The sequence below is a fragment of the Pterocles gutturalis genome, unplaced genomic scaffold (assembly GCF_000699245.1).
Source record: "Pterocles gutturalis isolate BGI_N339 unplaced genomic scaffold, ASM69924v1 scaffold36536, whole genome shotgun sequence".
Lineage (NCBI taxonomy): Eukaryota > Metazoa > Chordata > Aves > Pterocliformes > Pteroclidae > Pterocles > Pterocles gutturalis.
Window position 1 is genome coordinate 1 of NW_010106704.1, and position 26,910 is coordinate 26,910.

The 26,910-nt window shown below is 38.3% G+C and overlaps 1 protein-coding gene across 1 annotated transcript; it reads left to right on the forward strand.

Moving 5' to 3' along the window:
• Positions 1-13,532: 13,532 nt before the first annotated feature.
• Positions 13,533-22,587, forward strand: LOC104460603 (islet cell autoantigen 1-like). Its single transcript, XM_010087872.1, has 5 exons — positions 13,533-13,568; positions 16,076-16,247; positions 18,202-18,274; positions 20,047-20,170; positions 22,383-22,587. The coding sequence occupies exons 1-5, from the start codon at positions 13,552-13,554 to the stop codon at positions 22,585-22,587; spliced, it is 591 nt and encodes a 196-aa protein (XP_010086174.1). The 5' UTR covers positions 13,533-13,551.
• Positions 22,588-26,910: the final 4,323 nt, after the last annotated feature.

The following is a 26,910-nucleotide window of genomic DNA, read 5'->3' on the forward strand; positions in this document are numbered from 1 at the left end:
GGAGGCAGAGGGGCAGCAGGGCTTCCTGCGGTAAGGTGCGATCAGTCATCAAACCAGGCACCGGGGCGTTAACAGCTGGTGAAATTGGAATTTTAACCCCCCTCCCCCTCTCTGGCAACTTCCAATTTAAAGCTTGTGTTTTGTGAAAGGTTGATCTTGATAATTAGATTTGTTCTGCATCCATCCACCTGGCGCATGAGTCTTGTTTGTCTGCTCTGGTCGTTTAAAAGAAGAAGGAAAACAGAAAATTACTTGAAACATCAACTAGTTTAGTAAGAGAAGAGGGTGAAGGGGCACTGTGCTCTTTCATTCGTTGGTATCATTGTGTATCTGTTCAGCACCAAATGTAAGTAATTGTGTTTCGTGCTGTTTTGCGTAGTGCTGATAGCTTCAAGGTCCCTTCGTGGACCACCTTAGGACAGTAGTTCAGGTTTGCCTTAGTTCAAATGTGTAAATGTGAATCTGAGTTGGGTACATCCTTTAACCCCCTACTTCCAAGTTACATTGTGTAGATATTTTGCAAGCTTGGCATTGGAGTTTTTCTTCTGTTTGGTTGTAATATTTTGCCCCTGCCTGCAAGCCTTGCTTTAAAACAAGGTGACTGTTTATTTCCAGGAAGCACCTGTTTGCTGGGGTTCTTCCCCCTGTTGTGTTTCATTCTATTATCCTTTCTCTTTCAGTTTCTCCATGGATTTTATTTAATTTGGGTCTCAGCAGCTGTGACTCCTGTTCCACAGCAGACTTGGAAATAGACTGTTCTTGTGTTTTGGTCTAGCAAGGCTGCTGTTGTAAGGAAAGAACTATGATCGCTTTTCCAGTGTTGGGTAGAGAAAATGGCAGGCTGGGTTTTGGAGCCTGCAGTGCAGGCTGTGTTTAGTTATGGTCTTTCACACTTTTTCCACTTTATGTATCCAGGGTTCCTGAAGAGTAACTAGAAGTATCACTTCACAGTGTTGTCTGCCTGACACTGATCTAGGAGTTGCAGTTCTTAGCTCTACTTAACATGAAGTCCAGGATCATCTGGTTTAGACATTAGCAATTTTTTATACTGCTGTTTGAATAGGGTAGCCTATTGGTTTAGACTGAGTGACTTAGAGATTTAAGATTTATGTTAATACCACTGAAGAAGGAATTTAGCGTAAAGCTACAGAGATCTTCTTTTGAGTAGTAAACTGCCATAACTGGTATAACCAGTCACATTATTCCCATGGCAAGCTCTACTGGAAGATGAGGTGGCAGTTAAATGCTGCCAAACCTTGGTTTAAATGAATTTCTATAAGCTTCTTAACTGTCAAACATCGTGGGTGAAACATTGGTATTTCCAGAAGTTCCAAGTTTCTTAACTGTCAAACATCATGGGTGAAACATTGGTATTTCCAGAAGTTCAAACAGCATACTCAAGAGTCAGATGCTGGTAACTGGAATTTGCCTCCTTCTTAATTGAAAAAGAATACAGTGCTTTTTAGATAATGGTGGTTTCTTCCACTGTGTTTGTGGGAGATGAGATTCAAATATGCGTATTACTGAAGGTTTGCAGGCTCAGGAAGACCAATTATGACTGTATGGAAGAGGGAAGGTTTCTTTAACATTTTTCTTTCACAAGGTTATATTATTGGGGTGTGGAGGGAATCACAGTGCAAAGGAAAATTCCTCTTGGACCCTACTAAAGGGTTATTTTTTTCCCCCGTAGTAGAGTTTTGAGCCCATCCATCTTGCCTGTTCTTCTCTGTTACCCATACTCTACAGGGCTGCTAAATTGTTCTGATGAATTCCCAAGTAACCTTTTCTGGAAGAAATGAATAATAACTCTTTTCACTCTTATACTAGTGTTGAAAGCTGTTGAGATGAGCTGTCAGGAAAAAAATGTGCTAATATCTCAGATAAACTAGAAGTCAAGAAATGTCCTTAAAGCCTCTTTTTAGTACTTTTTCAAAATCTCCTCCAACAGTGTTGCTCTGAAGTAGTTGATTCTTCAAGGTGCTTTGCCACTTCTCAACCATAAAATCACTCTAAAGACAAAATTATGCCACGTGATACAGAAGCATTAAAAATACAAAAGCCTGGAGAGTGAAGAATATTAACCAAAGAACCAAGAAGTCAGGAACAGTAGAAACTTTTTACCTTTTATGTGTTGCTAGTAATAGTAGTCTCATGGTAGTTTTTCCTGTGGCTATTGTTAGCCATGGCAAACCGAGGGGCATTTTGACCGGTTATGCAGTAGCTTACGTCAACCTTGAGAACTGTCTGTTCTGAGTCACTGAAACAGTACTCAGGTCCATCTTGTGAGCAGCTTTGTAGGGATCACCGCTGCTCTAGGAACAGTTGGCTAGTGTGCCAGGATCTGAGAAAAGCGATATAAAAGTTGAGTGGACTATGCATCTATCAAGAATATACAGGCTGTATTGATCGTGGTGTTTACTCAACGGGTGGTGAAAGATTATCACCCTGTATTGTTGTTGCTGTGCATGCTAAAACTGTTTTGTAAATCAAATCTCTTATCCCTGGATGTGAAATGATCTCCTGAGGGAACCTAGAGAAAATTATTTTCCCCTGTTCCTTACCCTGGCATTGTTTCCCCTACAGTATAATAGCATTGCTTCCTGATTTCTGCGTGGACGAAGAGGGAGGAGGGAGGCAGAAACTTGAGAGGGTTGACTGTGTCAGCGAATAGGTTATCTAAATAAGAGGGCCGTTAGTTTGAACTTCTAAACCTGTGTTTGTTCATTTTTAGTATAGTATACATGCAAAAAGAGTTTCATGATTTTTTTGTACATCCACTGCTTTTCTCATAGGTTCTACAAAGGGAAAGTAGGTTCTACAGAGGGAAGGTTTCCTAAGATTAAAACTCTAGACTGGTTATGGGTAGAATGTTTCACAAAAACCATCTTCGTATTGTCTTTTATAATCTATGCACAGCAAGTGTTCCATATGGCATTTTCTTTAATAGTATTCGGCTACTAAGTTTAAAAATACTGTTTTTTAAACTAAGAGAACAAATGTGTGTTACAAAACAGTTCGATAGTCATTTTAGAGAAATGAAGCAAATCTGCATTTAGAATGAGATTAAATACTGGATTGCATATATCCCCAGATTTGCTCATTTGCAGAGTGAGGTTAAACTTGCCACTTGATGACTTATATTCAAATTATTTGTCCATAAACCACACGTAGTACTTAGAACACCTGGTTCTTTCCTAAGGACATTCGCTCAGTGTTCTTCACAAATGTAGGTGGAACACCAGTAGTCAATAAAAGATGTTCCATGAGGGCAAACTGATACTATGTGCTGTTCTTATATTATTTCACAATAAACAACTGAAAAATCTATATAATCTGTAAAAGGAATTTAATTTTATCTATAAAGGGCTGTTGTTTGCTCGTCAGTCTTCCAACCATGAGTTACAAGCATTTATTTGAAATATTTTGTTCTGAGATGACATGTACTATGTCATGACTACATGTGCCATTCTTATCAGTGTTTTTGAAATAAACCACTGGTTTTAGGAATTTGTCATTCGACTGTTTAAAAAAAACAACAAAAAAACAGCTCCAAGTGTTATTTCAATACATGTTAAGCTTTAGAAAGGAGGAGGTCACTGGTGTCTAAGTTTGACTTGATAGTCTTTGAAATAATGTGACAGGCATATAGTACCAAATAGACACAAAATTGTTTTTAGAGAGGAATACTAATGGTTGACTTGGTCCTTGCACTTGGGAATAAAAACAGTTTTCAAAAAACACAGTGACATAGTGCCGAATTTCCACTTTTTCATGTTGGCTAAAAATTACCTCTAACTGTGTGAGTGCTGAAAATCAGTGCAGTTCAGATGGATTGGTACTCTTAAGTTCTAGGTATAAGTGAGCAATAAACTTCCAATGTACAAATTTGCTCTGTTTATCTGCCACTGTCTTCTGTTAACTTGTATGTATCAGAGTGGGGAATAAAAAATAAAAGACTAAATGATAGCATAAGAAATAGGGCCCTGGATGTTGTCCTCTGTTTATACCAGGAAATGAAGCAGTATAATTCCCTACGTTAATCATGTATTCTGAAACATTAGAAGCATGCTAATTGTTTTGAGAATAAAGGAGCTCTTAACAGTACTCTCTGCAGTAGCTATTGGTCATCTGCGCTGCATAGGGGGTATTGAGTCAGTGTAAAATTCAGTGAAAGACAGGTCATTATATACTTAATGTCAGTAGTAGTACTACTCGTTTTGCTGGCTGTACTGCTTGCAGACAGGTCCCTAGGTAGCGCTACAAAATGACAGAAGACCCAAAACATCCAGATTTCTTCATACCTTGTGCATGGTTTCTAATCGTGCAAATCCTTAATCACACAATCTTAGTCGTTTAAGATACCTACTTATATTACTCCACACAATTTACTAGCTTGAAAAAGAATTGAAAGGAAGTGTTATATTTGCTCAAACTGCCTCCTTGGAAAACAGACTCCAATTTCTCTGATACCTCTGTTGTTTTGAGTACATGGCTGTGGTTTTTCTGCCTGTCAATTCTTGTTGTTGTTATTGTTTTTTGGGGTGTTTTTTTTAATCCTTTGAAGGATCAAGACAAATTAATAAAAGAAATGGAATAACTTAACTTTTTCCTGGGATGTCTCGTAAGCCTCAGTAGAGAGGATAAGAAAATGGAAGAAACTGTGTATAGAAATGTTAGTTCCAGAAGAGCTTGCAGTGGAAACAAAACAAAACAAAACTGGTTCTTGTGGGCTTACGGGATGTGGCTGTGTCCCAAGCACAGTGTGTTACTCAGTGTGCTGCTGAAATTTTTTTTCCCCGTGAATTCAATAGACCACCATGAAATCCCAGTTCTAAGAGAACTGGAGTAAAGTAGTGCTCTTACTGCATGATTTAGTCATGTCGTTCAGGTGCTTCATGCAAAATTAAACATTTCTGTGCATTCAGAGGACAGTGGTGAGGCTCTGGTTCAGGTGCTCAGAGCTGCTCTTTGGAGATTCTATTCGTTGTCTGTACAGGGCCTTAGTACTGAAAGGCTTGTACGGTAATTTAGGCACCACAGTTAGATAATTGGGGTCAAACGGCATTAATTTCTTTCCTCCTCATGCTTCCCAGGTATATGAATATTGCACGAGTCTCTCTCTGTATAACAAATGCCATTTCACCCTGTGCTTCTTTCAAGAAACTATGAAACTTCTTTCTCGATGTCAGCTCCTGAAATAGGTTGGAAGGGTAATTCTGTTGATGTAACTCCCTTATGAGATTGCAGAATTTCTCCTGAGAAGTTGTGGACAATCTGTAAGATACTTGCTTCCCAAGATAAATAGCAAAGCTGTGGATCTGTCTGAGACAAAGGAACAGACAAAAAGTTGTAGTGGACGGAAGGAGCCGCTAATGCAGCGCTTGCAGACCAATTCTGCAAACTTTGTGAGTTAATAAACAGGTATCAATATCAGTGAGTAGTGTAACAGAGTGAAGATACACCTGGATTTAAAGCTAAGCACAGATGATTCTGAAGCATTAGAACATCAGTGATGAGAGTTAAGAGCTTTAGAGGAAGAATTAAATTTTATCATTTGTCATATTGATGTACCTTAAACTCTAGATTCATTTTAGCTGAATTACAGTGGTAGCTATTAACATAGTTAGAGTGAGAATAGTTGTAAGTCTGTGTATACTCTCAGTGCGGAACACCTGTATAGACCCAGACTTCAGTTTTCACTCTTTTCCTGCATTGACAAGATGGATAATTCAGACCAATAGGCTGCTCTATTCTCTTTTGCTTGGGAAAGGTAAAGTGAAATGTGGTTTGCAGCTCCTGACTTATTGGGTCTACATATTTGCTGACAGACCAGAGAAGACATAACTGTGCCCTGCCTAATCTTCATCTTGCAGTGAGACTGCTGCTTGCTTTGGAGGCCCGGTTACTTGGTTCAGTTTGATCACAGCTTCGAGGGAGTGGAGTGGAGGAGACAGGTTGTCAGCCAAGAGCTGTTGAAGAGACACAGATGGCATTGATTCCCTCACCTAAGCATGTTTTCTTCCCTTCAGAGTATTTTACATAAATGAAACTATTACTCTTACTTTTTGGATAGAAATCCTTAAAATTATTCTTATTTTTTGTTACTTAGTACCGCTCTACTATTACTATATTAAAAGTTTCTTGGAAGAGTATTCATTTTAATAACACTGTTAAGTAAGTCGACTGCAATGCATGATTCTGCCATATTTGAAGTATAAGTTGCAGAATTTTTAAGGTGCAGAGAGTTTGTTGGAATTTGAAGAACCGCAGAACATATTAGCTGCTTTGAAAGGACAGTAAACTGCAAGGACAGTGCTATCGCTGAAAGTGCAGACTCATCTGTGTCTTTTTTGATGAACACATCACTTTCACATGAGGCTTGCTGAATTCTGCTCTGCCTCTCGTTCAGTTCCCTTTTGTTGTTTCTGGATGCATCTCAGAAGAATGTGCTGTTCAACCTACAGCCTTCCTACATAACTATGCTAGGTCATCTTTGGATGTTAAATTTTATCTGTAGATCAGCATTTATAACATTTTTTGAAATATTTCAGCTCATCTCTTGGTTCTGAGAAGTTGTGATTAGGTCAACAGTTTATTTTAGATACAGTCATTGCAGTTGTAAAGATTCCTGTTTGCTCTCTGGTTGCTTCCTGCCTTCTTCTATAAAAACTGTTATTTAGGCTACTAAGAGCGCAGTAGGAGCTGTGTAACCAATGCTCAGACAAGGACAGATATTTTAATTAGGGGAGAAGTTTTTTTTAATTTTTTTTTAATTTATTTCCCCAAAACCTAGGAGAGCATTAAGATCTGAATTTTACCTTGCCATGTGATACTTCTTATATTTACACTCCCTGGAAAAGAAGAATTATCTGAGTGACATTGATATAAAGAATTATTATCAATTTAGCTGTTGGAGAGAAGGCACTCATACTGTCTTTTTCTTATGAATAATTTTCAGATACTACTTGTGTAAAGTTGTTCAGATCTTGGGAAACCAGACAGCTTATGCTGCAACAAAGTATATTATAAAGCTGAAAAAGAGAAGCAAGCATTTACAACAGTTACACAGAGCCTGAGCTGGAAGGTAAGCCTAGGGTATGCTGGAGTTTAAATCTCTCGGAACACCGTGATAGCATTTTCCGGTTTGCACAGAAAAATGTAGATGGTGTATTCAAATGGTCTTTGAGAACATAGAGAATCAGAGGATTTTCCATAGCGACAGGGATGCTCATTTGCTAATGAGGGTGCCTTCCCATCAAGTTTCATTCCAGCATCATGGCTAATAAAATATCTCAGTAGGAAAGCAGGATGATGCAGTATGCCAGAAATATTATGAAGTTCTGTGTGCATTCAAGCTATTTTGGCTACCCATGGAAATAATTTGTGGTTAAATAGCCTACAAGCCAGTTACCCTCTGCCAGAGATGCCACAGTTGGCCAAGGGCCATCTTTCTTCCAACGTGTCTTGTTAGCTGTGGCAGACCGCTGTGTGAAGGCACCTGTACCGCTTCTGAAGCCAGGCTGAGTCCAGAAACAGTTTGTCTGTATTTCGTGGTGTCCAGGCTGATAGGCTGTGCCAGTCCTCTCCGGTGTCAGTCTGCAAACTGAGAGGTTTGTGGAACATGATGCTGAGGCTTCTTGGTGGCTCCTCAGAGAGCCTGGTAAAGAGTTTCAGGGATTCAGCAGGGCTTGTGAACCCAGCTGGTTCTGTGTGGAAACCGACGTTTTAGTACTCTGGTCTCTTGTGTTCTGGGCAGATTTGTTATGAATAGGGCCAGCTCAGGTTTAATGCTGAAATAGAGGTAGCATCTGTCTCAAAATACTGGGAAGCACTTCCAAGATTACTGGAGCCATGTGTGAACTTTCTCAGGAAACCTCAGATCCAGCACTGTGCAGCAGTAAATGTGGATTTGCATACAGTCGTCTGTAATGTAGCACTGCTAAAAAAATAGAGAGCACCTATGTTTGCTTCTCCTTTCCCCCCACCATGTTATCAAGAGTGTCCCTGCCTTTTGTTTGCCAAGATAAAGGCTGTTTGTCACGGAGAGGAGATCACAAGTATTGTGTAACCGTATCATCAATGATAAGGGAAACTTTCAGATACAGATGCTTTCCAATGGGGTGGTGAATGCTATTTTTTTTTTTTTTTAACAGTGTCAGCATAATATTATTTCTTGAAACTTTTTTTTTTTAGTCTTAGTACACTGGGAAGAAAAAAGAAAAAAAATCCCTTGCATCAAATCCTTGTGGCAAATTAAGCTTGTTTTTATATGTAAAACTGTATGATAACATAGGTTAATTTTAAGTTTGACTGCAGTGTTTGGGGAAGGTATTGGTAGTGGTTCCATTGTAGTCAGCTTTGGCAAAGAGCAGCTCTCGTGTTCTTTCTTTTCAGGACATTTATGTCTTGTTCTTCGAAAGCATAACATTATGAGTTCAAAATCTGTAGTAGTCAAAGGTTATGTGCTCTCTGCAGCCTCAGGGACAGCATTTCATAACTGTAGGGATTCTTTGCTACATGGTTGCAAAGTGTTCCTTTTTAATGCCTGGATACTTCCTTGGGCTGTTTCCAGTCCCCTCTTATTAGCATTTCTCACTTCTTGTGGCTAGACTTATGACTTTGGGATTTCTTTAAAAAAAAGTCTCACTGCTTTCAGCTGTATCAGATGCTTTTAATAATGTCCTTTGTTACAATTGAACCAATATCTTAACCCTCTTTGGTTACTGGACTTGGAGTAGACAGTTACAACACAATGAAGTTAGAAATTATAAAAATAAATAAATTATGGCCCTGTTAAATGACTGCAGAGACATTTTACATTGTATGTGTAGCAATCTATGAAGAATGAAAACCGTTAATCTTTAAAGTTTCAGATATGAATGAAAATATATGACTAAAAACTAAAAATGCTGTAGATAACTCTTAGAAAGAAAACATGCTATACTTTTTTTTAATAGCCACAGTGGTCACGATGCAATGTTATTCTGCTGTCCATTTACACCATTCTTGTAGAAAGCCTTCTGTATTAAACCAATGGTAGCAGCAAACTTCCTGCTCTCCAGTCCCAGCTTCTTTTACATTGTACAGATTTTCACAGAATTGCATAGTTTGGAATTTTCAGTGCTCCTTTCCGTAGTCCAGCTTCCTGCTCAACCATGCCCAGTTAGAGCAGGTTGATGGGGGCAGTGTCCAGCACTTGCCTTGCTGAGCAGCTTGTTCCAGTGCTCGACCACCCTCATGGGGAAAAATTTCCTGCCTGTAGTTGGAAGTTCGCATATTCCTGCTTGTGTCAGTAGCCACTTGTCCTTCCATTGTGCCTCTTTGAGAAGAGTTTGACTGTTTGCTCTACATCTCTCATTAGGTAGTTGTAGACAGTAATAAGACCTCTTGTTAGCTTGGTGGTCTTACAGTGGAACATCGGATATGTTATGAGGTCCGGATCCTGACCAGTTGACCCACTTCAGTATGGCAGTGTTTCTTTTGTATGGAGAGCCCAAAAATGGACACTACTCCAGATGTGGTCCCACAAAAGGCTCTGAGGGTTCTATGGGACACCATGACAAAGGCATTGCGAAAATCAGCATACAGCATCCACTGCTCTCCCCTCATTCACCAGAGGCATTCATCTCATAGAAGGCAGTTGGGTTAGTCAGGCATGATTTGCCCTTAAATCCATGCTGGTTGTTTCCACTCACCTTTTTGTCTTTCATATGGCTGGGAATAGTTTCCAGGAGGGTTTTCTCCGTGATCTTTCCAGGAACTGAGCGTGAAGTTGGTGTGCCTGAAGTGTCCCTGATCCTCTTTGCTATGTTTCTGGATATGGTGTTCATCTTTATCCAGTTGTCAGCCACCTCTTTTGATCACCATGACCTCCAAGAGAACAGAGAGAACATAATTGCAGTGACATAAGCCAGGTCCCTCAGCACTCCAAGATCCATACCATCTGGTATCATGGACTTGTGCATGTCCAAATGGCTTAGGCACCCCTTAACTCAGTCTTTCTGTAGTATGGGTAATGCTACATACCCACAGACCCTGACAGTAGCCTGGGATAACTAGAGAGCCACAGGGCAAACCTTTCATTGAAAACCAAGGCAAAAGTATACCTCTCCTTTTCCGTATTCTTTGTCATGCTGTGGGCCTGTGTCTTCCTTAGTCTGCTTTTTGGTGCCACTGTTTTTACAGAGCATTTCTTGTTGCCCGTTGCATCCCTTGCTAGGTTCAATCCCAGCATGGCTTTGGCTTTCATAACTTCATCCCTGCATGCTCAGGCAATGCCTTTTCATTCTCCTGAGTAACCTGTCCCTTCCTCCATCTTCTACATACATTAGTTTTGCATTTGTGTTCATTAAAATTAACCTGTCCTGGCCCTCTGCCACAGGTGCTCAGCTTTCTGTCCGTAGAAGTGGGCTATTCATGCACTTTGAGGAAGTCGACCTTGAAGATCACACAGTTGTCCTGAGCTCCTCCTGAAAACCTAGTTAAGGATATGTCCTATCTAGTCAGGCTGGATGTTTCTTAAAAATGAAAACCCGACATTACAAGCTAAAAATTTATACATTTGCAGTACAAACATGAGAATTCCAGTAATAACACTACAACTACGTCCAGCTCAAGTAAATACTCCTTTTTTATATTCCTCTTTGTTTATGGTTTTAATATCTATGTTAATATATACTGTTTCCATTTCAGTAGAGCTTAACTGTGATGCTGAAACATAAAATATAAATTAGTTTACAGTGCTGCAAATATTACAGAAGCGTATCTAACTTGAAACAAGGACTGTGTGAATGGAAATTTTTTAGGGTACTGTTGAGGTCAGTGGGACCCAAACAAAATGCACATTTGTGGTCTAAATAGCTAAAAGAATGGCGTAATAATAGTGGACATCCAGGTTTTCCAGAGTGTTCTCAGTCACGGAGAAAGATGGAACTCAGCTGGGACTCCTGAGGCATAACTGGTTTCTTTATAAAAGTTCCTTGAACACCATCTGGAATGAATGGGATCCAGGAACATTTTTTGACAGAAATTCTAGGTGAAGTACCACAAGCCTATCAAAAGTCATCTGATTCGTTTTGAGCAACCACTGTGCTGTTTACTCAATGCCAGTGTTCGCTAAGCTGTCTTTATACAAGCTGAATTCTCATTTAGAACCAAAAGCTAGCTATGTACTGGAAATAAAATGGGCCCAGAGATTGAGCTTGAGCACTGGGCTGCTACTTGTTCCTGCTGTTTAATTGCTGCAATCTCCCTAGCGTAGCTTTTGTCTATACCACCTAGAGCTCTCTGGGACCTTGCTCTCTCCTGGCATGTTTTGAGTGATACCACGTGCCAGGAGCCATTTCCAGCAGGCCGTGTAGGTAAGACTCTCCGCCTTTGTTTCTTTCCAGCCTGTTCAGCCATACAGCACTATCCCAGCAGGCCTTGTAGCCTCAAACACCTCAGATGCCATCATGTCACACAGCAGGACAGGGAATACATGCACTCATTTTCATACAATGGAAACATTGTCCTAATAGCTAATAGGATACAGTCCTCATTTTGAACTAAAAAATCCTCACGAATAATATCTTAAGGACGTAGGGGTGCTATGTAGGACTCAGGGAAGTATACCCAAGAAGATCCCAGAACCAAAACATAAGGTCAGATGTTGAGGAAGAAAGAAAAATGAGAATGGTTCCAGCACAACCATGATAGACTTTTTCTTTACGAAACATTGGTTTCCAGGAGAGTCAAGTGGACATGTACAGTGTGTAAGGTCAGTGCCTTAGACCTGTTCCCTGTGCTGGTTGTTTGCACTTTGTTCCACGTAGTATACATGTCATTCCATACAGATACACTGTTCTTTGCTTCCTGTCAAACCAAGTGTGCTGCTGAGTAACTGAGTCATGGATGTGTATACAAGTTAAATCCAGTGTTCTTATCTCACTCGCACACACCCACAGCTGACCTAAGGAGAACCAGTATTAAAACAGTGAAGTCAAACATAAAGATGTTAGAAAACGGCAGTTAATGTTGCCTGTGCCTTATGTCTCTAGAAACTAGAGCAAAGCCATGACCGATGCTGTCCATTCTGTATATTGTCTGACTCAGTGGTGCTAAAATGCAAACAATCTGAAACAGTTCTTTCTTTTTCTTTGTTGCTTGACTGTTGACCTTTGCATTTAAACTCTGCACTGAAGACAGAGTTTGGAATTTTCTCATTATCTCTCCTGCAGTGCTTATGAGCACTTCACAAAAATTCCAGTTCATGAAAATTTTCTACTGTGACATAATCTTGCAGCATCTCATGGAACTTTGCCAGGAGTTTTCACCGGTGCTGACAGCAGAGAGGTTAGAATCGGAAATTTGGGATTTGGCTCCATTCGGCTCCAAATAGAAGTTCATGTGCTTCACAGTTGCAGGAAGCACTCAGGTTGTTTACATTGCCTGGTTCGGGTTCCTGCAATCTGTTCCAGTCCCTTGGCCACACCAGCGCTAACAGTACTGTCTGTACGCAGCACCATGCTAGTCTGTTTCCAGTGCCATGTTTCCCCATTGCAGCCCATTTTCTCTTGCCCAGATTGGTGCGAAAATAGTTTCAGCACCTTTGCCTTCCTGGCTGCTTTTTACATTACTGATTTCTCAGTCATCCACCTTCATATCTTAGTGCAACCTGTTCTATGTGTTCCTTCTGTGCCCAGTCTTACCAAAGGCTATTTCCTGGCGGCATCATCTGACCTGCTTCCCTTTGATCTCTCCTGTGATCATGCTGCAGTGCCTCTGTTTGCATCCAGGCTGTATGCTGGAGAACGGAGTCCTCTCTGAAAGGAGAGAGGAGAAGCCAGGTGCTCAGTGTTTATAAGGAGTATCTGGTTTGCTTGTAAATTTGGCCTGGAAGGAGTGTGCTCATTTACCTGTAGGAACTGATGTGCGTGCCATTTGGTCAGCTCAAAGTATAGTGAGAGACTTGAGTATCCAGGCTGGAGATACTAACTTATCAAATCTGAAGTCCCGATGCATGCAAATCATATTCTGTTCTCAGGAACTGTGGTGTCCCTCATAGAAAAAAACACCTGGTGGTTAAATTTTGCATCCGTGGCTCAAAACATGATGTAGCTAGAGTTTTTAAAAAATACGAAGTATTTATTTTTAAGGCAAAAAAAGCAGCTGAACTGTGTTGTGGCTGAAACTTTTGGGAAAAAACTTGACTGAGGAAGACACCTAGCATGGACGATTTTGGCTTGCTTCATCAAAAGTCACTGAATTTATGCCAGGTAAATCCACTTTTGCCTGGAAAATATGCTAGCATACAATAATAACATCGGTGACACCACTTAAATGTGTTTGTCAGGGATTTAAGGAAGAATTGTGTTACATGAGGAAAGCATTTGGTCCACAGATTGAAAAGGTTTGTATTGTAACATGGTAAACAAGATGCTACAACATGGTGATTTTCTGTATGAAAATGTAGAGGTTTTCTGGTGTCTGACTTGAAGATTATATTTTCAAGATGTTTGTATTAACTGATAATTTCTTATTTTATTTAAGTGTCTGAAGAAAACAAGAACCATGGAAGGCCATAAATAGTAAGTACCTTAATGATTTTTTTCTTACTCTAAAGAGCTAATGGTACTTGGCATGTTGATTTGTCACTGCCTGAGTCTATCACAGTGTTCTGGCGTGTAGTATTTATATGAAGTCACTGGTAGACATTCTGTTTAAAAAGAATAAAAATAAAAAATTAAACACTGCCAAAGAATGGAAAAACAAGTGAATTGACTAGATAGAAAATAGCATATGTAATCAATTTCCTGCTTAACGGAAAGAGTAAATATTTCAAAAGGTTTATCCATGGTTGTCAGCTTCAGTATAAAGTACTTCCTTCTTTTAGTTGTATTTTCCAATTGTTTAACAAAACCTAAATATGTCTATGGCTGCTTGACACAAAATACATTTTGAAAGGTAAATTTTGTCCTGTAAAATTGTCCTGTAAAAATTGTCCACCGAATGTTTTGGTAATGTGATTATAAATCATTCATGATCTTAAGAATAAACAGGAGCCAGTAAGTTCTCCAAATGAAATTAGAAGCTGAATTTGTCTGTAGGGGTAAAAGTTTATGCTCCTCTTATTCCTTCAATAGGTTTATCAGTCTCTAATTCAGGAACCTGTATTAATCCCAGCATTTTTGTGTGTGTGACTGCATAGTAGTAAATCATTTTTATTCCTCACACCATGCCTCCAGAATTTCTAGTGGCCTCAAGTGAGGTAGATATCAAGGCTGGTTGACATCAGATGAATGATGGTGTTTTCTTCACTTGACCACTGAACTGAGATACCAGTTGTTTGCACAGCTGTAGCACAAGTTAAAGTACACGACTAGCCAGACAGCTAGGGCCTTTATGCTACTTTGTGAACAGTTTGATTTTTTTTTAATTGTTATTATTTTTAAAGTAATGCTGTTTTTATTAAGCTCTTACATTTTCTCATAATGCAGGGGGATCTTCTTGTTGTTTATTAGAGGTTGTAGATTTTGTCTTGTAAAGGTGCAGCATATATCAGGTCGATCCAGGCTCCTGTCTGTTGTCACAGCACTTAATGGTTTGTGCAGAATTCCACACAAAATGTGGTGTGATGTGCATATGTTGTTTATTTTCTGCTGTAGCACTAAAAAGGCCTTAATTGTTACTTTAGTGAAATTCATAATTAAATGGGTGAATATCATTGCTTTTAAAGTTTGGGGAAGAAGCCAAGAACTGCTGTGTGTAAGTGCATTTTAAATTTTGTCCTTGCTCACTTCTAGTTTAATTTCTTACCATCTCTTTGATGATTTGACACTGTCTCCTAACTCACTGATTAAAAATAACTAAAGCAAGTAACAAATCCCTGTGAAACAAACTTCCTTTTCAGGTTAAACTATGCCACTAGTAACTATGGAGAGCAGATGTGCCACCCTTTTGAGGAACACCAGCACCAAAGGCTTGTTGTTTCAGAGTGGCCGCAGTGCTTAATGGAAGCGTGTGTGTCTGCGTGTCTCAATCCATGGCTTGGGGGGTGTGTGTGTGTTAGATCTGAACACCTCCTGAGGTGACACCCCTGCGTTGTCTTCTGTGTGTTGTGAACAGAGCTAGTGGGCAGTATCTCTGCAGTGAACTCAGTTTGTCACTCCACAGGTGGAGAGTATATTTTTTCAAAATAAACTCAATCTCTTTAATATTCCTGCAGTATTTAATATTGCAAGTTTTAGCAACCATTTACTTCTAAAGATCTGCAAAATCGCTGCAGCTTTTTATATGTGCACATAGGGGGAAAGGCTCGTATTTTTGCAGAAATTAATAATGGAATAACTCTTCCTGAAAGAGATCAAGATTTCATTGTGAGGCTCTATTTTCTGTTAAACCATCTTTGTATGTTTTTAATATTGTGGAATATGGAGTATCTCTTTAGATTGCACTTTTTATTAGGTCTGCTAGAGGAATGCAGAATCATCTGTCAGTAGAAAATAATCCTTGAAAAAAAAAGGTTGCCTGTTATGCACCCACAGTTGTCATGTAGTCATAAAGATGTGAGCTATCTATCTGTCTTGCAGATAGTGTGCTCAAAAGAGATGAGTGTTCTTCTAATTCTTTATTATTCAGTTGTAAAAAAGGGAGGGCAAGTAGTCTAATTCCATTCATAAAATGAACTTTGTGAAACCTTGGCACTGCTAAAATGGCATGAAAATTGCTATCTGCTTAAGCAACTCTGATAGTTCACTTGAAAATCTGTTATTAGTTATATAAAATTTTAATTCCATGGGCTATAAATCGTTCCTTAATACATTGGGAAGAATTCTTTGCAGGTGATTATTTTGCAATACTACATGCTAAAGGCATTCAAGTAGAAAGTAGTGTATTATTTTCCAAAGTAGGATGGGAAATACTTGTGGAAATACAGTGCTATTTTAATTGCTTTGTTATTAATGCATAATGAGGCAATGCTTGTTAGAATACACGTGTCTGCATGCAAATGCAGTGTGAAAGTATATTAATCTATCTTGTTGGACTTATTTTTAAGCATCCTATTGAAGTTTTTTTGTGTTTCCTAATATTTTAGCAATTATCCGAGGGAATTTTATGACCAATATGCTCAAAGCCAGGAAAAGTCTGTTGTCAATAAAATGCAACAGAAATACTGGAAAACAAAGCAAACCCTTATAAAAGTTACAGGAAAAAAGGAAGATGAACATGTTGTGGCTTCAGATGCAGATCTGGATGCAAAACTAGAGGTTTGTAATGTCTACATAATGTGTGTTCTCTGTTTGTTAATTTTTAAAGTGTTTTCATTTCCATGAAGCCTCTAATATGTGTACACATAGTATATTATAATGTATATATATTTTTTATCATTATTTTCTTCTATTTTTGACAAAAGGACCTATATAAATACAGGGAATATAGTGGCATTTGTAACACAAAACCCCATGTCCCTCCAACCTTATTTGGAACCTAGCATGTCTCATATCTCTTTTCAGGTTTTAGGGGCAGGTTTTTTCTTCCTTATGTTTATATCAGTCATTCTTATCCTTTGCTTATATCAGTTTAAGATTTTTTTTATAGTATTCTATAGTATATACAAATGACATTCTTTATACAGTTATAAAATAACACATATACCAGAAAAATATGCAATATGCCAAGAAGGAGCAAGATGCATAATGCGTTCTGCTCTCTGGAGCTTTTGTGCAGATAAGTGAGGCTTGGCATGACCAAAAAAGCTTCTGAAAGTCTCTTAACGTGTGACCAAGAGAAGGAATCCTACTGTGTGACAAATACAGTCCTACTGTCAGTATTCTAACCCCACTGGAAAAACAAAAATTAAGGCTCTGCAAATTGAAGAGCTTGAACATCTTTGAGACAAAACGAAAGACAGAGAATGGACTTCCAGAGTGCAATAACCAAGTTGATGTCCAGCTAAGTTGCATCATTGTTATTTTGTTACATAAGGATAAAGGGTTTTGCTTTACTGCAGTTTTCTTGCAGTTTCTTAGAGAAGTTAGGATTCTCAGTGTATTTGCATTTTGTCTGAAATACAGAAGGCTGTTTTACAACAAACAAATCTTTGTATTTCTAGCTATAATAGTGATAACTTATAATGTGATGATTCTAGCTATGAGGTCTTCGTGATGGGTTATAAACCAAGAGTACTGATGTAAAACAAGCTGGAAGGATGGAACACTATTTTATAAATACATTTACCTGAGTTCCTACCATACTTACTGTGTTGCGGATTCATCAGGAAGGATGCTTTGTTAGCTCAGGTGGGCCTGGAAATAGGGAAACTTGTGTTTGCCAGATAAAAAACTGTAAGCATGTTTTCATTTGGACAACTTCTCAAGTGCAGGTCATGCTCTAAGTTTAAAAGGCAAGACCCATGTAAATGTACAGGACATCAAGCAGATGCAAAGGAGGACAATTACTGTGCCAGTAGTCCAATTTGCTTATGGTCATTTGGTGCTTGATACAATGTTTAGATTTAAATAACAGATTAGAGGTTTTAGATGGACAGACAGAACGAGTAGTAATTTTTCTGTTTCCTAGAAACAATCTCCAAAGTTAGTCAAGACTAACTGTTTTTTTCCCCTCTATTTTCTTTGGAAACTGCTGCTTGGTAAATCCAATTAGAAAACCAGAGCTTTACTAGTAAAAAATTCAGTTTAAATCAGTAACTTTTTATGTTGGCACACCCTTGCAAGTTTGTTCCACTAGACTTTGCAGTGTTAGAAATTCGGTATGCGTTTTCATGCGTGATGAGCATGATGAACATTGTGATAACTTTTTTCCCCATGGTGAGTATTATTAGAAACAAAGATTTGTACATCTTTATATGTATCCAAAGATATCAATAATAAAAAATACCCCAAACAACATGAATAGTTTGGTTAACCATCAGCTGTTTAGAATAGATCTGTTTCCGAAATTATTTTTGTCTTTTTTTTTTTTTCATTTTGTAAGTTATGAACGGTCTGTCTGTCTGTAGTTTCAGTGGACAACTTAATTCCAGGTAAAGCCCAATTGATACAGAATAGTTGCTTCCAAGCTGGAAAGATTACTCATTGTACAAGAAGAAAATAGTGATCTCTAATAATTTCTACAAAAAGTTAAGCTCTTCCTTGTATTTTAATTGTCAGTGTTTCTTGCATACACTTACAATTCTTTTTGTGTGTTTTGTTTCAATATCAGCTGTTCCATTCTATTCAGAGAACGTGTATGGAGTTGCTGAAAGCAATTGAACTGTATCAAAAAAGGATTTGTTGTGAGTATGCTCAAATACAGTAGTTAAAATGATAAGGAGGTCTGCATTATGGAATTATTGAACAAGTAAAAATAAAAATGGAGAGTTACTAATTTCATCCTAGATAAAAATAAAGTTAGCATTCCTTGCAGAAAGCTAAAGGCAGACAAAGGCTTATTTGCTTGAAGATCTCCTAGTTCTTAAGTTTTATATGTGATATTATGCAGTGATAGGTAGCAATAATTATGGGAGAGAGCTTGCTTTTTAAGTTGTTTTTTTTTCCCATTACTTGCTGGGCTTGTTTAAATTCAGAAGTGTCTTGTCTTAGAAATCCTAACTTCATTCTGAACTGTTTTAATTTCTTTTTTAATCAGGATTGACTGTGAAGAATATTTGGCTTATTACTAGTTTTGTAATTAAGTAATCCATGCTATTATAATGAATTTGTTAATGCTGACTTCACTGTAACACATGTACAGTAATTAGTGGCAGTCATTAGTGAGAGATGGGGACCTTATTTGGGAAGTTTCAAACAGCACATTGTATTAAATGACCTCTGAAGGTTCTCTGCAATCAATATGGTTTGATTCTCTGCTGCTGTGGTTTCTGGCATGGAAAGAGACATCTTTCAATTTACTTTCTTTTGTTGAATGTTATCCATATTTTCTCCAGTCTTTCCTTTTTCTTGTGCTTATCCAAAGAGAGCCAGAGAAAATGTTTCAGGATCTGGAGGTAAAATTAGAATACAGAATAGTACCGCAGTGAGTTCAAGAAGCATTCCACAGTAGCAGGTGAAATCTCTGACGCAGAGATGTGCATGCAGCACATTCTACCAGAGTATGTTATAGGTCTGCATTGGATTTGACTGTCAACATTTGGAAAATTTACAAGGGGACTTCAAGAGATCTTCTTTCATTGTATTAGGTTATTCTCCCTATTGATAATGGTAAGAAATTGCTGCTCTGTGAGACAGTCACTTTGGAAGACTGATAGATAGACTGAAGTGTTTTTGTAAGGATGTGAGAGCACGAAGATCCGTGGTCCCAGTTTGGAAGTAGTTAACAAGTCAGTGTAAAAGCACTTCTATTTTTCTTCATCTTCTTGTTGAAAAAACATTTGGTTAATTTGAAATAGAAATAAATATTCCAGATATTTGAAACATAAATTGAAAAATTGTGTTTGAATTGTGTAGAATGTTAAAGCTGTAAAATGATCCTGCAGAGTAATTTGAAAACAAATATTCTTTAAAATGAACTACTAGATTTTTTCAGATAAAAAGTTCAGTTTTGTAGTCAAGCATGAAGAATGGAGAGCAAGAGAAAAGCAAGTGAACAAGCTTTGGATAGCATAACTTGGAATTAGCTTTAGTGAAGGTATGCTACTAAAGATCAGCTGAGGCAGTCCAGGTGATAAAAAAAGATTAAAAAAAAACCCAAAGAACAAAACCCAAACAAGTAAAAAAATCCCAACGTGAAAAGATACTATAATCAAGATTTGGGCTGTTTCTGTAATGTAATGTAACCAACCTAATTTTTTTGTTCAAGAAAGAAATGGCATGTTTCTCCTGTTGTCTTTCTGATTCTGAGCTTTGTGATTCTTATCAAGTACAGCAAACCCATCAACACATGTCTCAAATGAATCAGATCTTCTGTTTAATAAATGCAGGAATTCCATGAAATTTTATTTTTTCTGTGCTGCTTGGATTTAGAGTGATTTAACCTGTTTGATGTTAGGCCAGTTTTAAAGGAACCTATTCAGTAGTGTTTCTGACCACTCATTTATTTTTTTGTTAGTTCTGTCTCAGGAAGAAAATGAATTGGGGAAATTTCTTCGATCACAGGGTTCTCAGGATAAAACAAGAGCAGGAAAAATGATGCAAGCTACAGGAAAGGCCCTCTGCTTTTCTTCTCAGCAAAGGTATATGTGTCAGAATTACCATCTGATTTACAAAGTACGTGAGATACTGGTAGTTGATGCACTGTCAGCATAACTCATTTTGCCATTTGGAATGTGTGAGGGACCAAATAACATGGAAGTTGTTATGGACCAAACCCGCTATAGTAATGGCAGTATTTCTGTCTTGCTCTGTGTAGTTTTGCCTGATCCTGTTTTTTATCTTAGGGACCTGCTGTGTCTGTGTATCTGCAGGTCCCCCACCTGTGCCTGTTCAGCTCAGAAGTTCTAAAGCTGTGTGGGTGCATCTGCATGGCCTCTCTAGCAGTGGGGTTGTAAAGAAGCTGATGTCAGGTCCCTCTCCTGCTTGGTGGCACTTCTTGATCTGCAGAGAAATGCTACATCAGGACCGTTATGGAGGTGGCTGTGTCCTGGGAGGGTGGGGAAATGGGTAAGAGAATGCCTTTTTCTGGGCCGTGGAGTCTCATACTTCAAGTAGATGGAGGAGAAAGGAGGAATCTGAATGCCATTTTCTGCTTTAACCTTACACCATGAAGTCCCCCAGGAGAAGATCCTAGATCTTCCCTGAGCTCCTGTAGGGTGGGTAGGAGCAAATCAGTAAAAGGTAAGGCATACAGAGGGACACACATACAGACAAGCACATGCTATTACCCAGAGCCCTTGATGGCTCACTGACCGTGTGTTTGCTTAAAGAGCTTAAAAGTAACAGTACTTGATGGCATTATGAGTATTATGATGCTTTTTTTAAACAGTATTGGGACTATGGAAGTTTGAAATTCACCATCATTTACAAGGGAAAACTCTGTCCTGTTATATTTTACAAGATTTTTGGGGCTCTTAATTACTGTGATACTTTCCAGATTTAGCTTAACAGTGCAGCTGTCTGGCTCCAAATAAAACATTGCATACAGAGCACTGAGAATTTCATGTTTATCTTGGGCTAGAGTTCAGTCGTTAGCACATCCAGTAACAGCCATGAGCGGGATCTTTAAAACACATGTAATGCACATTTGAGCAAAAGCCCTGATGATTTGCTTCTTTATAAATCTTAACTGTTTATAGAAATCCCACTGTCTGACATGTCTACGTAAACTGAATTTTCCTTTGGATGGCTGGATAAGTATTTGTAGAATGAGGAAAAAATGGGGGAGGAAAAAAAGCCCCAATAAGAAGTTTACCTTTTGTTATATCTCTTAGTCAATGCATTTTTAAGACGTCTTATTAAACAAACTCACTTAAAAATAAAATCAATTGTTTGTCTGTCTTCTCTTGAGTCATCCTCAAGCTCCTGCTATGTTCATATATATATTGCATGCCAATAGCTAGATCAAGAAGATGCAATTTGCTGGTTACTGGAGCTGAGATTATAAATTCTCATACGCCTAGTAGATCCCTGATTAGCACATCAAACTAACTCTACACTGCTGTGGAACTGATTGAACCCATTCCAGTGAGGTGGCTGCTCGCAACCAAGAGGAAAGCAGCAGGAGGCAGCAAAGCAAAAGTTGGAGTAATCCTGTCTGGTTCTGAGATCCCATTAGGAGCTGAAGTGATGGCATATAGGGAAGACAACAGTGTCCCCTGCTGTCTTTCCAAAGTGTAGTTGCTGGAAGAAGCAGTTAAGAAAATGCCTAAATCCTTCCAAAAGATAAATGTCCTGCAAAAGAATTGTTCAGATTCCTTAAAAAAAAGAAAAGGAAAAAAAATCAGATCATTACCTACTTGACAGATGACTTCTTTATTTATCTGTGCATTTGAAGATTAAAAGGCTAATGGAGTGCTTTTTCTGAGGTTTAACATGACAATCCTGAAACATCTGTGGTATGTATCCGGTAATAAATTACTTTGTGTACATTCTTAGAGTTGTTAAATGCCGCTAGCGAAGAGGAATGTTAATAACGTACGTACAAGCAGCTTGGCAAACTAAAAGGCATATATGCATTAGAAAATGTTCCTTTTCCACTTGTATGTGTAAGGGAGAAGTCACTACTTGAATAGGAAGGTTGCAAACACAATATTCATGCAAAATTACCCTGTTTGTGTGTACCCCCAACCAAGCTGAATGTACAGTAGCGCTTAAGTGAACTGTTTTGGCTGTGTATGCTTTTTTGATTGCTAGAAAGTGTCAGTTGTTATAGTAATCCGTCTGCCTTTGTGGAACAACTTCTTTAACACTTTCCTTTTCTTCCTTTGTTTCCTTCATGCCTTCCCCCAGATTAGCACTGCGTGCTCCTTTGAGTAGATTACATCAAGAAGTGGAGACTTTCAGATATAGGGCCATCTCAGACACATGGCTGACAGTAAACCGAATGGAACAGTATCGGACTGAATACAGAGGAGCTCTACTTTGGATGAAAGATGTGTCTCAGGAGCTGGATCCAGATCTTTATAAGCAGATGGAAAAGTTCAGGAAGGTATGAAGTTTCCTGTAGTTTCCTAGAAGGGGATGCCTGATGAATGACAATGAAGCATGGGTTGATTCTTCTGAGGAAGACGTAATTCAGCAGCACTAACGATGCCATTTATTGTAACTAATCTTTTCCATGTGACAGAACTCCAATTAATCTGATATGGAATACAGTATCCTTCACCAAGTGGGCTGTGAGGAAAGATATGGTAGTACAAAACAGCATTTTTCAGTAGTCTATTCAACTTTAGCCTAAATCTTTATAATTTAAATAATATGTATTTTTTTAAAGAAGGTTATCTAATTTTTAATACTTGTATGTGATGCCTGAACGACTAATGGAGGAAGATACGTCTGCTGTCAGCCAGGCCAGAAAAATTTGATTTTTGCAAATAAAAAGTACAGAATAACAGAAATGCTGTAGTATCTACTGCTAGTTTTTGGGTCCAGTTAAAGACCAACATTATAAATATTTGTGATTGTTGGATTTTGGGGAGGAGCTGCAAATTTGGAATTTGTTTTTATGTTCCTTGTTCAGTTCAGCATGACTCTTGGGCAGCTGCTAAACACTAAATCTGCTAAGAATGCATTCTCCATAAATCATCTTCATTCAGTGTCACTGAAGTTTGCTATACTCCTGCCCTCCCAAAGGGCTTCCAAAAATCAGAAGTCCTAGGTGGTAGTCTGCAGATTTGCTACCAGGTGTGAGTATAGAATTTATTTGGACTGATTCTGTCTCAGTCGGTTCAGGAATGATCATGAGTACTTCACATTTGCTAGTGAGGCTCTAGAGCTGATTTGTTAAAAGATTATAATGTTCACAGTTTGCTGTTTGTAAATCTTGACTGTTAGGAGGCATTAGGATCATAGGTATAACATGGTGGTTTGTGCTTTGACTAAAGGCAGTAAAAAAATTTACAGGAGTTGTGTGATGATTGAAAGCAGAGGCCTAATAACAGAAATTGTATTAAACTGTATGTCCATATATGCGTGTGCGTCTGTGGCTTAGAGACGGGTAGTGTACAAAAGAGAAGCCCTTTTCATCAGTGGCTTAAGCAGCCTGTAAGTGAATGCAGAGATGAAAGGTACTTAACTTGGGACTTTAAAAGCTTGAGTAAACCATCCTAACGGGAAAGGACTGGCATGCATCTAGGCTATGGCATTTTTTGTAAACGGAAGTGGTGACAATAGCAATTAAGGAAGGAGTGGAATAAATTAAACCCCAGATAGTTGTCTAATCTTTATTTAATGCTTCAGTACGGGATATTCCTGTAAGTCTTGTGGCACCAGACATATATTTTATTATGCCTTGTGGGAAATGTTTATAATGGAACGGTCTTGCAGGTAAAATAATTGGAATGGTCTTGGGCTCAGCCAATTGTTTATGTATAATGTTTGATTTATTAGAAAAACACTTAAAAAATTGAATGTTAGAATTAATAAAGTGGTACTGGTAATGGTCATACAAAATTGATTTATAACTTTCTTGCAAAACATGCTATGGAATGTATAAAATATATCAATGGCAAAGTAATTAAAATAATGTATGCTTTGTACAGTGAGCTGCTGTAGTTAAAAAGTTAGATATGAAATTTCAGCCATCTTGAGTTGCTGTGCTTCAAGGTCAGCAAAAATAAGATTTTATATATTTTTTTAAAGCTCTCACAAAACTTAGTAGTAAAACTGTGGAAATACTATTTTGAAATATTTCGAGGTCTGACATGAGTTATATTCTGACCTAAAGAAATAATGAATGTAGATTCTAAAATTCTGTAGCATTAGCTCAAATAGTTTAAAGAAAAAAACAAAAAACAAAACAAAACTTAAAGGTCTTTTGGACCTTTCTTTCCTCTGGGTGGCTGTTAACTGAAAACCTTTCAGATCCCATTGTAATGCAGAGAACAAACTGGTCTATATTTTGTAGCCAACAAAGTAAAAAAATGCCCTTGGTGTTCACTTCTGTACATATCCCATCTGTGCAACAGGCATATCAAACTAGCCTTGGAAAATTTTAACACTTGCAGAAAGTAAGCTTTCTTCTTTTGTTTTGGAAAAAAAAATTACAAAAATAAAATCCTCAAACATAATGTACCTAGAGAGCTGTTGCTGAACAAGACACAGGAGTTTCTTTTTAGTGCTTTACACATGTAGTAGGCAAAAAAAAACTAATGTTGGATATGGTAGTCTTAAAGTAGAGGAGTTATTTTTGTTGTCTTTTTGTTCTGTTCTTGCTTGCAGATCTTAATTGTGCCATAGAGTGGCAGTGTAATGCCGGTTTTTCAGCACTTATTTTCGTTCTGCAACAACAATGTAAGAAGTCATAATAGTTTGCTGTTGAGAAAGATATCATAATTATGGATATAGCATTTTTGGGTCAAAAATCATAGAATCATCAACAGGTTGGAAGGGACCTCAAGGATCATCTGGTCCCACCTTTCTTGGCAAAAAATATACCGTCGCCAGAGAGAAGTGTTTGATCTGGAGCTGCATATCTAGTGATATACCAGCAAGTAGTTAATGAACCTGATCCTGTCAGAGCCCTTGAAAAAAAGTTTCCTTCAGACTTCTAATTGTAAAAATCCTAGGTATTACTTCAGTAAACATCTTTTTTATTTCAAGTAAACAGGAGTGGTTTAGTGATCTTTAATGCACCCAGTGCATCAGCAGTATTTATATCTGGTTGTAGGACTGCTTTTCAGCTACGTAGCCTTCTATAATGTAATCCTAAATGTATCATTATTTATACAGATATGGTACTTGTTTTGGGAGACCAAAGCTAAATCAGTCCAGATGGGTTTTTCATACCTTTTCTCAGAATAGCTCAGGCTAAAAGCTCAGTAGTTGAGTCAGTATTTTCAGAGCTGATAAAATCTGAGTTAAAACATTGGCATTTTGTAGCTCTCTTTCAAAATAATGAGGTACTTGAAAGAATTTTCTGATGCTATTCTCAAGGCATCAGTCTAAATAAGCAAGACCCAGCAATACTACCACTTTCAAAGTGTCCCAGAACACTGCAGAACAGCCGTTTTATGTTGTTATTTGAAGAGATCCATGGAATTGTAGCTTCTGGAGTTAAACCAAGAAAACAGGTGAAGTATTTACTTTTCCTTGCAGAGTTCTATAAATGCTGTGTACCTTCATTCTTTTTTTTTTTCCTATGAACAGTTTTTATGGATGCTCCAGTGCTATTCTAGATACAGAGGTCTTCCATCCCAAGTTGAGAGTTTGAAGAATGTAAACAGTGCCTTGGCAATGCTGTGATATTTAAAATAATTCGAATGAGTTAATACTCCTTTACCAGATTTTCCACCACTGATCATGTTTTTAAGGTTCTTAAATCCAGGCTGGTTTCCTTGTCTGGTGACTGTATGCTATAGCATGAGCTCTGCTGTGATGTTGTACAAATATAGACCAAATTGCCCAAGTGCTGGTAGTCCCCCAGTGTCCTTCCTCCAACTCTGGAAAAGTTAAGCTTTTCCGTGCATTTCCTGAGAAGGAACATGCCAGTGTGCAGAGTGATAGGCTATGCTACCAGGCAACAGCCTCCCCTGTGCAGCCTACAGGAACACAGAAGAGGCTCTCCTGTTCCATTTTACTTAGCTAAACTATCTGAGATGCTTATACAGTGCAATATAGGCTTTCTCATCAAATCTAAACATTACAGTGCCACCCATAACAACTAAAAAGGGAGAGCTGAAAAAATTATCATGCTGACCTTTAGGCTAACTATAAGAAAAATGACATCTGTGACATGGCAGGATATATGTCATGCTACATTGATAAAGCAAATTAATCCTTTCTGTATTTGTTTTTTGCTTCCATCGTTTTTCTTCTCCTTTGCTTCCCCTTCATTCTGATGCTTGAACCAAAGCTGGAGTAGCTTAGTAAACAGCCACTGCCCATGCTGAGATCCCCAAGACAAGCCACACTGCAGCGGTGTACTGAGAACTGGGTACCTGGAGGGTTGGGCTCTGTTTCTGCCTGTTGTCTAGTCCTTTCTGCTTTGTCAAAGCTGCTTTCTTAGGAGCTCTGCTTCTGTATGAACCAAACAAAGCTCAGATGGGAGAAAGAATAGGTTGAAGCTGTGTGAAGGTAAGGGGTGATTCATGGGCTAGTCACTCTGAAAATGCTGTGAGATTCATCCTGGACTACGGTGCAAGCCCTTTATCTCTATGGCACTTGGATATTACAGGAATAAATATCGGACTGTGTAAAACAGTATGTATTAGAAGCATTACTGTCTGGAAAGAGTTGGGTTTTGATCAATACGTTTGCATGGAATCTGGTTGGGGGAACAAGTAGCATGGTTTGTGGTGGGCCTCCTTGTTCTGGAAGA

Coding starts and splice junctions, on each gene's coding strand:
- LOC104460603 (XM_010087872.1), top strand. Junction 18,275..20,046: donor GTATCAAAAAAGGATTTGTT/GTGAGTATGCTC, acceptor TTTTTTTGTTAG/TTCTGTCTCAGGAAGAAAAT. Junction 20,171..22,382: donor TGCTTTTCTTCTCAGCAAAG/GTATATGTGTCA, acceptor GCCTTCCCCCAG/ATTAGCACTGCGTGCTCCTT.